The sequence below is a fragment of the Sorex araneus genome, chromosome 1, assembly GCF_027595985.1.
Source record: "Sorex araneus isolate mSorAra2 chromosome 1, mSorAra2.pri, whole genome shotgun sequence".
In the NCBI taxonomy this organism is placed as follows: domain Eukaryota; kingdom Metazoa; phylum Chordata; class Mammalia; order Eulipotyphla; family Soricidae; genus Sorex; species Sorex araneus.
This window is the reverse complement of record NC_073302.1, coordinates 189,453,707-189,467,590: the sequence shown is the minus strand read 5'-3', so window position 1 is coordinate 189,467,590 and position 13,884 is coordinate 189,453,707. Positions and strand designations below refer to the sequence as shown.

The following is a 13,884-nucleotide window of genomic DNA, read 5'->3' as shown; positions in this document are numbered from 1 at the left end:
GGGATGGTTGTTTCAGCATTGTATAACTGAGACCTAAGCCCGAAAGCATTGTAATCTTCCACACGGTGATTTAATAAAATAAAATTAAATTAAATTAAAAAAATATATGTAATTTATTAATTCTATCAGCTATTAAATGTTTGAGAAAAAATAGAAGTTCATCCTGAAAAATGGATAACTTACATTGTTAGCACTATTCATGCTTTACTATGTTGTAACTGTCAATATATTTTATTATCTCTTACCATTTGCCAAGTGTTAGTGCCAAGGATTGTTACCACAACAGCTTTAGACAAGCTGGGAAGCCAAATGAATTTAACCAGGATGTAGAAGCAGCCCAAGTGTCCAATGACAGAAGAGTAGGTATTGAAGGTGGGCTATATATATATATATATATATATATACACACGTATATATATATGCATATGTATATACACAATGAAATACTATGCAGCCACAAAGAATGGTGAAATCATGCATTTATCTGAAACTGTTATAGAGCTGGAAGATCTCATGTTAAATAAAGTCAAAAGAAAAACGTCAACTATCTGATACCTGTAGTACATTGAATAACATGCCAAGGGAATGAATCCAGACCCAGCTAAACCACTTTTGACATGGGCAGCTCCTTGCAGAATGTCTCCAGCCTGAGAAGTAAGCTGCGACCCCATGCCCACCCAGGAGGGAAAAGGTATTTCTCTCTCTCGCCTCTTCCTGTCCGGGGATGAAGGGCGTGAGGACCGACATACTATGACGACCACATATGGGGTTTACAAGCTTGCAGTGATCCAATATCCGGAAGAAATCTCCCTGGACTTAGTTGTTAAAGTACAGAAATCCAAAACCAACAGGTCTGACTCTAGTGGGGTACTACTCCTAACAATAATGGTGAGGTTTATGTTGAAATATTGAATGTAACCAAAGTAAATAGAAAGTAAAGTGAAATTTATCAGTTACAAGGTGGGGAGGGGTGCGGGGGTGGGCGGGATGGGAGGTGTACTGTGGGTTTTTTTTTGGTGGTGGGATATGGGCACTGGTGAAGGGATGGTTGTTTCAGCATTGTATGACTAAGACTTAACCCTGAAAGCATTGTAATTTTCTACATGGTGATTCAATAAAATAAAATTCTTATCAAAAAAAATTAAAAAATTAAACTTCAAATTTTTCTCACTAAGAAAAATAAAAGATCTCAACATCAGACCAGAATCCATAAGGTACATGGAAGGCAAGGTTGTCAAAACCCTCCACGACATTGAAGCTAAAGGTATTTTCAAAGATGACACACCACTGGCCAAGCAAGTGAAAACAGATATAAACAAATGGGACTATCTTAAACTAAGAAGCTTCTGCATGGCAAAAGAAACAGTGACCAAAATACAAAGACAGTCTACAAAATGGGAAAGGATATTCACCCAATACCCATCTAATAAGGGGTTGATATCAAGGATATACAAGGCACTGGTTAAACTCCACAAGAAGAAAACTCCCAACCCCATCAAAATATGAGGGATGGAAATGAACAAAAATTTTCTCAAAGAAGAAATTCAAATGGCTAAAAGACACATGAGAAAATGCTCTACGTCACTAATCATCAGGGAGATGCAGATTAAAACAACAATGAGATATCATCTCACACCACAGAGACTGGCCCACATCTGAAAGAGCACTTGAAACCACTGAGGAAGTATATAGATTTATTTTTAGAATGAAAATTGATGAAGAAAGAAAAGCAGGCTGGAACTTCTCAAGATGGTCAATGAAAGCAAAGTTTTCTTCAGGGGCTTATTTTCCACAGAGGCTGAAGCAAGAGCTAGTTAGCATGTTAGCCTGTGCATGTCATTGTTTGTTGAGTCTGTGATACAGTCTGTGTAGATGCATTTTGCACAAGTGAGGATTTGTCAGAGCAACTCCAAGCCAAGAGTGCCATGGCTGTGTTTCTCTTCTTCCAGAGGAGACACCATCTTTACAAAACACGAGGGAGCCGCTTTCTGGACCCATGTCAGGCAGCAGCTCTGAGAAGAGGACTCCTGCTGATAAAGAGTATAAAGCCTTTGCAATGACTTTGCAGGTGCTGAAATGTTGGCAGGAAGAAATTCTTTATCTTTAATGCATGCAGTAATGACCGTACAGTTCATGGAGAGAGCACAACCGTTTTACAGGTTGACCGTAGAAGGAAACAAGTATGTATGTCTTACCAACTCTGTCCGTTTTGCTTTCTCACCATTAGTACTGACATTCATACTCATTCTACCATTAGTAATGACATTCATACTCAATAGTTTATTCTGAAACTGCTTTCAGACTTTTTCCTTTGTGTAGTTTTTGTAAAACATATCTGATGGCATAACTAAACATGTTATTATAACCATTTGTGCAGTGATTGGTATAACAATATGAAGATATGGTAGTGAAAATGCTCTCACTTACTCACATGTTTGCAAGTAATTTACATGGGGAAAAAAGCAGGTTTTCTGTGACAAAGGCAGATGTAATGAAGAAGGCATCTGAAATTCCGGGTTTTATTTCTCATTTTTCTGCAGTTAATAACACTAAAAGCAATGACAGCAAAAGCAAAACTAAACTAGTAGGGCTACATTAAACTAAAAAGTTTCTACACAGGGAAAGAAAGTGCCACCAAAAAACAAAAAGACAACCTGCAGAATGGGATCAAATATTGCAAGTAACATACCCTATGAATATGTATTAATCTTAATTTAATATATATGTAGCCCAATCTGTGGCAAATATTAAATAATCACGTATAACAATGTTTTCTCTATCCATTGCCTAAGCTTCCTTTGATTAAGTTTAAGGAGATACAAATGTACATGTGTGTGATGAGAAGAAAAATAATTCCTCAAAATTTGTGTCTCAAATTAAATCATAGTAATACACAACCTCATCTATTTTCCCATTTGGCAATGAATGAATATTTGAAAGACCTTCAAATATAATGTAGAAAGTGGTCTGGAGTGATTGTATAGGGGTGAAGGCATTTGCCTTCTACATGGCCAACCTGAGATTAATCCCCAGCACCACAATATATTTCCCCAAGCTCACCAAACATGACTCCTGAGCAATGAGCCAGTAGTAAGACCTGATAACCACTGGGTGTGTCCCAAAAAAATGTAGCTAGTTACTAGTCTTAAGATTTGTTGGTAGTATTGTTTTAATTTTTCAAGCAGAATTTCGATTGAAGTTAAACATATTTAAAATACTTGACTTTAGTTTTTCACAAAACAGACATATTTAGTATCAAAGTCAAGAAAAAGAACATTGTGTGATTGTAACCCAAACATGAAAGCTTGTAACTATCTCACAGTGATTCAATAAAATTTAAAAAAGGGAAAAGGAAAAAAAAGAAGAGAAAAGAAAAGAAAAGAAAAGAAAAGAAAAGAAAAGAAAAGAAAAGAAAAGAAAGAGGAGAAAAGAAAGAGGAGAAAAGAAGAGAAAAGAAAAAGAACATTCTAGTACCCAGCATCTTGCCAGGTAATTTCTTCAACACTCTGCTTTCTGATTGCAGAGATAGCACCAACATCCATCCACTTCGATGCTTTGGACCTCGGCCTGTCTTGCTCTTGATCTCTTCACCCTTCAGTAATTTCAGTTCTGAGTCAGAGGCCAGGGGGTTCTTACCTTTGACTATATCCCTTTCTCTTTTTTTCTCCCTGTGTTTGTTTATTGTCCTACATATGAGTAAAATCACTAGGCATTTTTCTTACTGCTTCTGACTTATTTGTCTTAGCATGATCCACCTCTGTTCTGCCCATAAAGGCAAGACTTCATTCTGACTGAGGGCTCTTTCACTCTGTGTATACACATCTTTCTCTCTTCTGCCCTTGGACGCGTGGGCTGTTGGCATGTCCTGGATACTATAGACTGCATTTCATAGACCTTTGTGGTTTTTAGTAGATACCTAGAAATGGAATTTCTGAATCATAAGATTATTTTTAAATTTTTGGAAATCTCTATACTGTATAGAGATTTACTGTATCTCTATAAAAGTAAGCTAATTTACATCCCCAATAAAAGGATCTGAGGATTCCTTTATCGCCACATCCCTGCTGGCATTTATTTTTGAACCTTTTGTTCTAAACCATTCTTACAGGTTTTGAACATTTTGTTCTAAACCATTATTACTTAATTAGGAAAATGCATATGAAATGACAAATGCATTGTCATTTCATATGCATTTTCCTAATTAAGTAATAATGAGGATTTTTTAAGTGCCAATAGTCATCTCTATGCCCATTTTAATGAAAATTTGTTCATCTCTTCTACCCAGTTTTATGAAGTTGTTTGTTTTTGTTGGGCTTTGTGAATTTCTTATAGAGCTTGGTTATTTGTCTTATCATATGTGCAAGAATATTTTCTCCCTTTCTGATTCAGTAGGATCTCTTTTTATTTGTAATGATAACTTCATTCACCATGCAGAAGCTCTTTAATTTATTGTTATTTCAATTTTCACGTTTGCTTTTGTGTTCTTGGAATGGATGCCAAGGAGTAGATTTTCTGGATCATGTGGTATATTTAGTATTTTGAAAAATGCTCATTCTGTCTTACAGAGACTGAACCAGATGGCTTTCCACCAATGTAAAGGAGGGGTCCTTTTTCGTCACATCTCACAGATTTTGGTTCTTTCCAGCTTATTTGATATAGGTTATTCTCATTAGTGTGAGGTTTTAACATTGATTTCTTATTTTTCTACTTCATTGGCTACATAGAGAAATGTGATAAATTTTTGTGTATGCATTCTGTACCCTGCCACTTTATTAATATGTTATTTGCAACAATTTTTGATGGGATCTTAAGGATTTCCTCTTTGTTTTATCATGTCATCTATAAATAGGGAGACTTTTACTTGTTTACAGGTTAGATCATTTTTTTCCCTTCATCAACTACTCTGGCAAATATAATACTATGTTGAATAATAGTTGAGGTGGAGGGAAGTGGGAACTCTGGGGGAGGGTGTGGTGTTGGAATGTTGTGTGCATAAAACCCTAGCATTAAAAGTAGTGCAAATCATGGTGCCTCAAATAAAACTTCAGAAGATAAAATAATTTTTAAATCTCTTTTGCCAAATTTTACAGGAAAAGATTCCGTTGTTCCCATTGAATATGTTGTTAGTTTTTGGATTTGTCATATTGCTGAGATATTTTATCATCAATAACTTTTGAATCTTATCAAATAACTGCTCTGAAGCTATTAATATTATCATTAATATTTATCTTTCCATTTTTTGATTAGATATATTCCACAAACTAACGACTACATATTGAAAGCATCCTGCATCCCTGGAATAAAATCTCACTTACTCATGATGCATGATTCTTTTTTTTAAACTTTTTTATTTGTATTTTTTTATTAATTTATTCTTTTATTGAATAATCATGTGGAAAGTTACAAAGCTTTCAGGTTTAAGTCTCAGTTATACAATGCTCGAATACCCATCCCTTCACCAGTGCACATATTCCACCACCAAGAATCACAGTATACCTCCCCCTCCTGCCTCCCCAGCCCCCAACCCCACCTGTGTAACTGGTAAATTTCACTTCACTTTCACTTTACTATGATTTCATTCAATGTTTCAACAAAAACTTCACTATTATTGTTTGGAGTTTCTCCCCCCTAAAGTCGGACCTGCTGAAAAAGAAGTATTCGATAATTTGTTTTCCATTGCTGAGAATGAAGAGATATGAGATCAAGTGGCCGCACTAGCATGGTCTTGGATTTCTGTATTTTAATATTTTAGTAATTAAGTCCAGAGAAATATCTGCCAGAAATTGCATCATTGTAAGCTTGTACCTCTCAGTTACTTTATATTCCACATATGAGTGCAATCTTTCTATGTCTGTTTCTTTCTTTCTGACTCATTTCACTCAGGATGATACTTTCCATATTGATCCACTTATATGCAAATTCATGTTTTGTGACTGCTACATAGTATTCCATTGTGTAGATGTACCGGAGTTTCTTTAACCAGTCATCTGTTTTGGGGCACTCTGGTTTTTTCCAGATTCTGGCTATTGTAAACAGTGCTGCAATGAACATAGAAATGCAGTTATCATCCCTACTATACCTTTTTGCCTCTCTGGGATATATTCCCAGGAGTGGTATTGCTGAGTCAAATGGAAGCTCAATTTCTAACTTTTTGAGAATCGTCCATATTGTTTTCCAAATGGGCTGAACCAGTCGGCATTCCCACCAGCAGTAAAGGAGAGTCCCTTTCTCCCCAAATCCATGCCAAAAAACAAATGTTTTGGGGGATGTGGGCCAATCTCTGTGGTGTGAGATGATATCTCATTGTTGTTTTGATCTGCATCTCCCTGATGATTAGTAATGTTGAACATTTTCTCATGTGCCTCTCAGCCATTCGAATTTCTTCTTTGTTAAAGTTTCTGTTCATTTCATCACCCCATTTTTTGATCGGGTTGGCAGTTTTCTTCTTGTGGAATTCAACCAGTGCATTGTATATCCTTGATATTAACCCTTTATTGGATGGGTACTGTGTAAATATCCTTTCCCATTCTGTACATTGTCTTTGTATTTTGGTCACTGTTTCTTTAGAGGTGCAGAAGCTTCTTAGTTTGAGATAGTCCCATTTATTTATCTCTGTTTTCACTTGCTTGGCCAGTGGCGTGTAAGCCCCCACAAATAGCTAAAACAATTCTTGGGAAAAAGAAAATGGGAGGAATCAACCTCCCGAACTTCCAACTCTACTACAAAGTGGTAGTAATTAAAACAGCATGGTACTAGAACAAAGGCAGAACTGCAGACCAATAGAACAGGGTTGAATACTCTGACACACCCCTCCAAATATATGATCATCTAATCTTTGATAAAGGAGCAAGACATGTGAAGTGGAACAAGGAACGCATGTTTAACAAATTGTGCTGGCAAAATTGGACAGCTACATGCAAAAAAAAAATGGGCTTAGACCTCCACCTACCACTATGTACAAAAGTCAGATCAAAATGGATTAAAGTCCTCAACATCAGACCAGAATCCCTAAGGTACATTGAAGACAATGTCGGCAAAACCCTCCACAACATTGAAGCCAACGGTATCTTTAAAGCGTGATGCATGATTCTTTTAATGTTCTAGTAAATTCAGATCCCTAGAGTTTTGTTGATTATTTTGCTTCTGTGATCTTTAAGAATATTGTTCTGTGATTTCTATTTTGCTGTTATCCCTATCTCATTTAGGTATTAGGATAATGTTGGTATCTAAAAGAGTTTAGAAGAGTTAGGCACTTGCTCTGGATAAGGCATTGGCTTAAGGCAGTTACATAATTGGTTTTCTCTTTTACCCAAATCATTAAAATTTGCTCCCTGTCATCAACAAAGCTCTTGCAATTGAAAATTCACTCAGCACTTTTAATGAATTTTAACAATGTTTCCTGGGGATTAGGGAATACTGGAAAGGGCTAGCTGCATGCATTTTTTTTCATGCTGAATCCCAGTACCTACATGTATAAAGTAGTATGTAATTGTCATCTTATAAGCATTTTCTATGCTGGGGAAGGTTCACTGGCACCACTAGCAGTGACCTCTGGGTAGACCGTGAACATACAGGGTGTAGCTCAACAAAAAAGATAACTTTCCTTTGCACTCACAATTTGGCAAGTGTTTGGTACCAGAGATCTAGTTTTGTTTTTCTCCCACTACTGACATGCCTTCCTCCCTTGACTAAGTCATTTCTGGCCATTGATTTAAACTCTTTCCTTTACATGAACATTGAGATGCAATGAGATTTTTACAGACCTAATTTCAATATAGGTGTGTCTCAGGGACTAGGAATACCTGAGAAGAAAGGGAAAGATGGGAGAATGGATTGTAGCTAAAACAGTCAGAACACAAATACAATTTATCCATTGTAACATTGTAGCACTGTAGTACTGTCATCCTGTGTTCATTGATTTGCTCAAGTGGGCACCAGTAACGTCTTCATTGTGAGACTTGTTACTGGTTTTGGCTCTTAAAATATGTCACAGGGAACTTGCCAGGCTCTCTGAGAGGGAGGGAGGAATCAAACCCAGGTCCATTACATTTTCAAAATTGATGGTGCTTCAAAACAGTTACAATAAAGATATTGTAATGAGCATATTGTAATATGACCAATGATCATAGAACACTAGGAAAAATATAAAAATAACGAAAAAGTGAAATATTGTGATAGTGACCAAAACCTGACACAGAGTTACAAACTGACCACTCCCCAAACATTGTCAGGAAGAATGTTTAATTCAGTTGCCACAAGCTCCAATATGTGAAAAACACAATAATTGCAAAGTGTACTAAAGTGAAACACAATAGAGTAAAATGTGCCTTGCAGAGTTGTTTTAGTGTCCTAATATGGTGGTGATTATTTTCTTTCTTTAGCTCTGTAAATGAGTGTTTTGTGTTTTGTCTATATTAAAGCTCTGAAGAGTTTTATGACTCTGGTGATTTTACCCCCCCTTGTCAATTGCAGAGACCTCTTTATAAGTTATTTTCCTATAACACTTACTTTATCTCCTATTAATATAATCATATCAATTTTTATTAATGATTAAAATGTATACCTATTTTGTTTGTTTGCTTTTTGTCTCACACCCAGTGACACACAGGGGTTACGCCTGGCACATACACTCAGGAATTACTCTTGGTGGTGCTCAGTGGGCCATATGGGATGCTGTGAATCGAACCCGGGTCGGCCTTGTGCAAGGCAAACACCCTATCTGCTGTGCTATCGCTCCAGCCCCTTTGTTTGATTTTTTTTTTTTTATGGAAGAAGGAGCCAAAACAATGGCTAGTCTTTATTGGAGAGAAATTTCACAACCCATTTCAAGAGAGTAGAGATTTAGTGGGACAATTGGTGGGGCACGAGCTTGTAATGGGTTCCACAGCTGGGGCACCCCTGGGCCTTGCCTTTGTGCAGCCAAAACCAGATAACAGTGCTGTTGTCTTCTTCACAGATACAGCCTACTATCCGCTTGTTGGAGATGGAGGGGACTAGATTAGGGTCTTCCTTGGTGCCTGAAGATGCTTTAGGGGCAAGCAGATTGTACGGGTCCAGTCCCTTCTGCGCAGCCATCATGATCTCCCGCTCCAGCCCGGTGGCCTGCTCGTCATCAGTAGGAATGCCCCCTGCAGACGCCATGGAGCGCACCGAGCTCCTCTCTGGTGCTTAGCTCTGGGCCAAGCTATGTGCCTATTGGTTCAGGGATGGAGCCAGAAACACTGGGGGTCTCTGGGGACACTGTGGGGGTGCCTGGGCACCCGTCGGGTTGGTTACATGTGGCAAAACTGAGGAGGTGCCTCGCATTGGGGATTGGACCCCAAGCCTCCCACATGCTCCCTGGCCCTTTCCCTGCTTCTTCTTAAGATTTTTCACTCTCATGTTTCTGAGACCACTCTCTTCTTGCTAAAGGATTTCCATAATATTTCTCTTAAAACAACCATTGATGATGCATTTCCTCAAACCCTGTTTTCTAAAAAGATATTTTTATGTTACCATCCAGATTTTTGCTCGAGCGGGCACCAGTAACATATCATTGTGAGACTTGTTACTGTTTTTGGCATATCGAATACACCATGTGCAGCTTGCCAGGCCCAGCCCTGCGGGAGAGATTGAGATTATAGTGATACAGTGATCCATGAGATAGAACTCGAAGTTGGAAGTTTCATCTTTCAGCACTCTAAACTTGTCACTGTTCCCTCCCTTTTCTAGCTGCACCTTTGAAGGTTGAGCACCTCTTCTCAGGGGGCCGTTTTCTTTGACTTCCATCAGCCTGTTCACTTCTTAACTCACTTGGAGTTCACAAAGCTTGAACTTGTGCGTGAATCATTTTCTTCAATTTTTAAAAAGTTTTTGCCAGTATCTCTTTTAATATTAATCTCTTTTTCTCTGTTCTCCTTTGCTGCCCAAAATGTGTGCATTTAAAAATTTTTATATTGAAAGTGTTCACATAAATCTAGTGCTTATTTTTAATGAACTTACTTATTCTTTTATGCTTGTTTGTTTGGTTGTTATTTGGGGGAGGGTGTTGTACACCCAGCTGTGTTCAGGGCTTACTTCTGGCTTTGAACTCAGGAAAATTCTGGAAATACTGACTTTACAAAGTAATATTTTCTTTACATACTAATTATATTTTATTATGAATACATATTTTAGTGATTCATTTTTGAGACTGTTGAAGAACGTATTCTATGAGATTATAATGACTATAGTTTAGAATAAAAACATACCAACCAAAAATTTTTCAGTAAGACCATTTATAGTCCAACAAGATGGAATCAAGAAAAGATCAATTTATAGTTCTGCAGGATGGAATTAAGACAATATCACCAAATTACTCCTAACTTTTTTTGGAAACAGTTATATGAGCTATTATTCTCAAAGGAATTCTAGATCACTGAAACCTGTACCTTTTTACTACAAAAAATAGATAATAGTTAAAGTTCTTTGACTTCATAACCTATTGGTAAGATACCAGACTTTATTCCAAAAAGTATTGAAGATGAGTTATAGAAACAGAAACTAAAAGTACATTTATAAGAGTAGAAGCTACCAGAGCAAAGAGTGTCAGGAGAAAAAAAAAAAACAAGGGAAAACCCTTCTTGTAAGGTCAAAGAAAGTAAGGCATGCAAAGTATTCAACTCCATACCTCATTTGGAGTTTTACTTCAAACACAGAATTCATCTATTTTTCTCTATATCCTTTCAATAGTTGTGAAATCATTTGGTGGACACAGATATACAGGCTATCTTTCAAATAGTTTGAAAGAAGATATTAAAAATAGCTTGGAAGTTTCATCTGTAATTAGCAGCTTGACAATTCTATGATGCAGACCAATTCAGAAGGCCAGTGCAGTTAACATCCATCTAAGAGTGTTAAAGGAGGACTAACTGTCCCAGATAGCTTTTTTTTCAGCTCCAAATTTTTATTCTCCCCATATTTGGCCCACACCAAGAAAGTCATTAGACTAAAAGTTTGCAATATAGGTCAGAGTATCTAATTTGGACTTGAGGCAACTTGGTTTTGTCAGAGCTATTCAACTGTGCCATTCAACCAGTCATAGACAATACATAAAGAAATGGACATATCTGTATTTCAATAAAATTTTATTTGCAAAAGTCAATGTCAGTTGGATATGGTCCACAGACATAATTGGTCAACACTGAAACAATAGCTTCACAGAACTACAAAAATAATCCTAGCAAAAAAGCCCCAAGAATCTAACTCAAATGACTTTGGTAACTTTGAATGTCATAGTTAGTTTATATTCCACTTTGTAATAATAATAAAGTTAAATGGAGAATCAATACACAGATATTTCAAATTGTGCTATGAAAAAAATATTTTCAACTTGTACAGTCAACAACTTGACCTTGCCAGAGAGAGAAAGAGAGAGAGAGAGGACTTAGTTTTCTAATTATGGAAAGCTGTCATGCATATTATTAAGAGTTCTGTTCAGGGAAGAGGTTGGATGTGTCTAATATCTTCAAGAATAGAAGGGTTGAGTTTGGTCATACTGAAAAAAAATCAGGTGATTTAAGGTGCAATCTTTGGCCATGCAGTATCAGTCAAATTGGACACTGAGTTCAAAGACATGGAGAATCAAACAATCACAACTCTCAAAGCTCTACCAAAATAAGCGCCAAAGTTCAGGTGAGCTTCCTGAATTGGCAGTACCCTCTGACCATCGTTACACATCAAAGCAGGAGAGTTGCACAGCCTAACCCAGGCTTACAACCCCTTTGCATCTGGAATTCTCCCAGTTTTGCCACATGTGTGTCTCCCTTTGGTTGATTTTAATCCACATCTCTTCCTTATAACTAACAATCGGTATGAATATAATTGCTTTCTGCCACTTGTTATGAGTCATCAGACCTAGAGGTGATTTGAGGAGCCACTCAAACTTGCAGTTTACCATCAGAAGTAAGGGTCCTCTTTTTGAGAACTGTGCCCTTAGACTAACTCCAGGAACTACAAATGCATGTATACTGTTTCTTAATTTAACTCAGTCCCATCATATAGTAGTAATTCACAGAGTGAAGAAGTAGGGTTTTAAAGTAGATAATTATCTACTTGCCGAAAGTAGATAATGGACCAAACATAATGCCCTCCCAGTGTCTGTGCTGCAAAATATAATGCCCAAAAGTAGAGAGAGAGTATGGGGAATATTGTCTGCCATAGAGGTAGGGGGAGGGTGGAAAAGGGGAGGGGGGTATACCCGGGATATTGGTGGTGAGGAATGTGCACTGGTGGAGAGATGGGTGTTTGGTCATTGTGAGATTGTAACCCAACATGAAAGCTTGTAACTATCTCACGGTGATTCAATAAATTTTTTTTAAAAGTAATGCAAATATTTAAGAAATACATTTCTGCATTTTAAAGGATAAAGCCCATTACCAATTTAGCACTCTTATTTACTAAGCTGAACTACGAACCACATATCACCAGAGGAGTTTCTATTTCCTAACTCTGCTCCTGATTTCAGTCGTCACAGTGAACCATTACCAAACCCAGGGCAATACTTACATCCAGTTAAGACATTTTAATAATATGATTAAACATTTAAATATAAATAATAATTTCCCATCAATGGCCAAGATCCAGAGACTTTAAAGCAAGCTCCCAGAAAAGAGCAATGCAGAGAGTCTCTTGCCCGAACACCTGGCTGTCTTCCCCAGGGCCCCTCAAAGGGGATGGGCTCCAGTTCCCTCACCACCCGGAGCAGAGCTCCAGGCTGCTGAAGACCACCAGAACCTAGCTACAGCCATGCTCGAGGCCCCTCTCCACACGTTCGGACAGGCCTCACGCATGAAGGTACTGGCAGAGGAATCCAGGTGTGTGTAATTCCATCAACGGCCAAGATCCAGAGACTTAAAAGCAAGCTCCCAGAAGATTGCTCCCAGAAGAACCCTCTGGGAGAAATTGACAAGCTTCTGAGTTTCCTGCCCACATGGGACAGCCTTGCAAGCTCCCCATGGTGTATTCAGATGCTAAATCCAGTAACAAGCTGGATCTTATTCCCCTGACCCTGAAAGAGCCTCCAGTGTGACATTGGGGAGGGCCGAATAGAGAAAGACTTCTAAGATATCATGGAAAGGATGAATGGAGAGGTTACTGAGAAATCGACGATTAACGGGATTTTGTGATCGTGAATAATTTGATGAAGGTATTAAAGAAAACTCTCCATCAAAGATAGTAATAGCTGCAGTGTATTCTGACACTTCAGATTTTGCATATCATATTAAAGTCTATAAATATATATTAAGAGGTTAAAATAAAGTATAAATTGAGGAAGTGATATGGAAAGTGAATAAATAAAAAATGTTTTTAAAAATAGCAAAAAAGATTATAGTGACAATCCTAAAATATTTATGAAAATTTTTACTATGAGCAAATAAAAGATAATCTTTTAGAAGCTCAAATTTACTTCTCTATTTTTCCACCCAAAAGAGAAAAACAAAAATAAAATCTGTAAAAATGAAGAGATCTGCATTTTGAATCATTTTAAACACAACTTTAACTATTTAGAATGTACTAGCAATGGAATGGGTGGCTTTTTGAAGCTTTGCCCTTTTTGTCATTGAATGTATTCAAACAGAATCTGAATTATCATCTACTCCATGATTCATTCCTTTAATAAATATTCATGGAGAGCTTATTATGCTTAAGCTTCTCTGCTAAGATAACTATGGGAGAGGCAAAGATGAATCAGACTGAATTCTTCCCAGATAGTGGAGAAGTGTGGAAATGAAAAATCAGAATACAAGATAAGAAAGAAAATGCCCTGGGAGATGTAGAGATGAAGTTGCACAGGAATGCAAAGGAAAGAGGTGTGCCTTGCAGTTCATGAATGTTGGACGAGTATTCTCTACTGCTCTACAGCCA

The 13,884-nt window shown here is 37.4% G+C and overlaps 1 protein-coding gene across 1 annotated transcript; it reads right to left on the bottom strand.

Annotated features, from left to right (window-relative positions):
- Positions 1-8,767: 8,767 nt before the first annotated feature.
- On the bottom strand, positions 8,768-9,146 carry LOC129399640 (cytochrome c oxidase subunit 5B, mitochondrial-like). The gene has a single exon (XM_055120120.1). It carries the CDS (start codon positions 9,139-9,141, stop codon positions 8,842-8,844), a length of 300 nt encoding a protein of 99 aa, XP_054976095.1. The 5' UTR covers positions 9,142-9,146; the 3' UTR covers positions 8,768-8,841.
- Between the last annotated feature and the right edge of the window lie 4,738 nt (positions 9,147-13,884).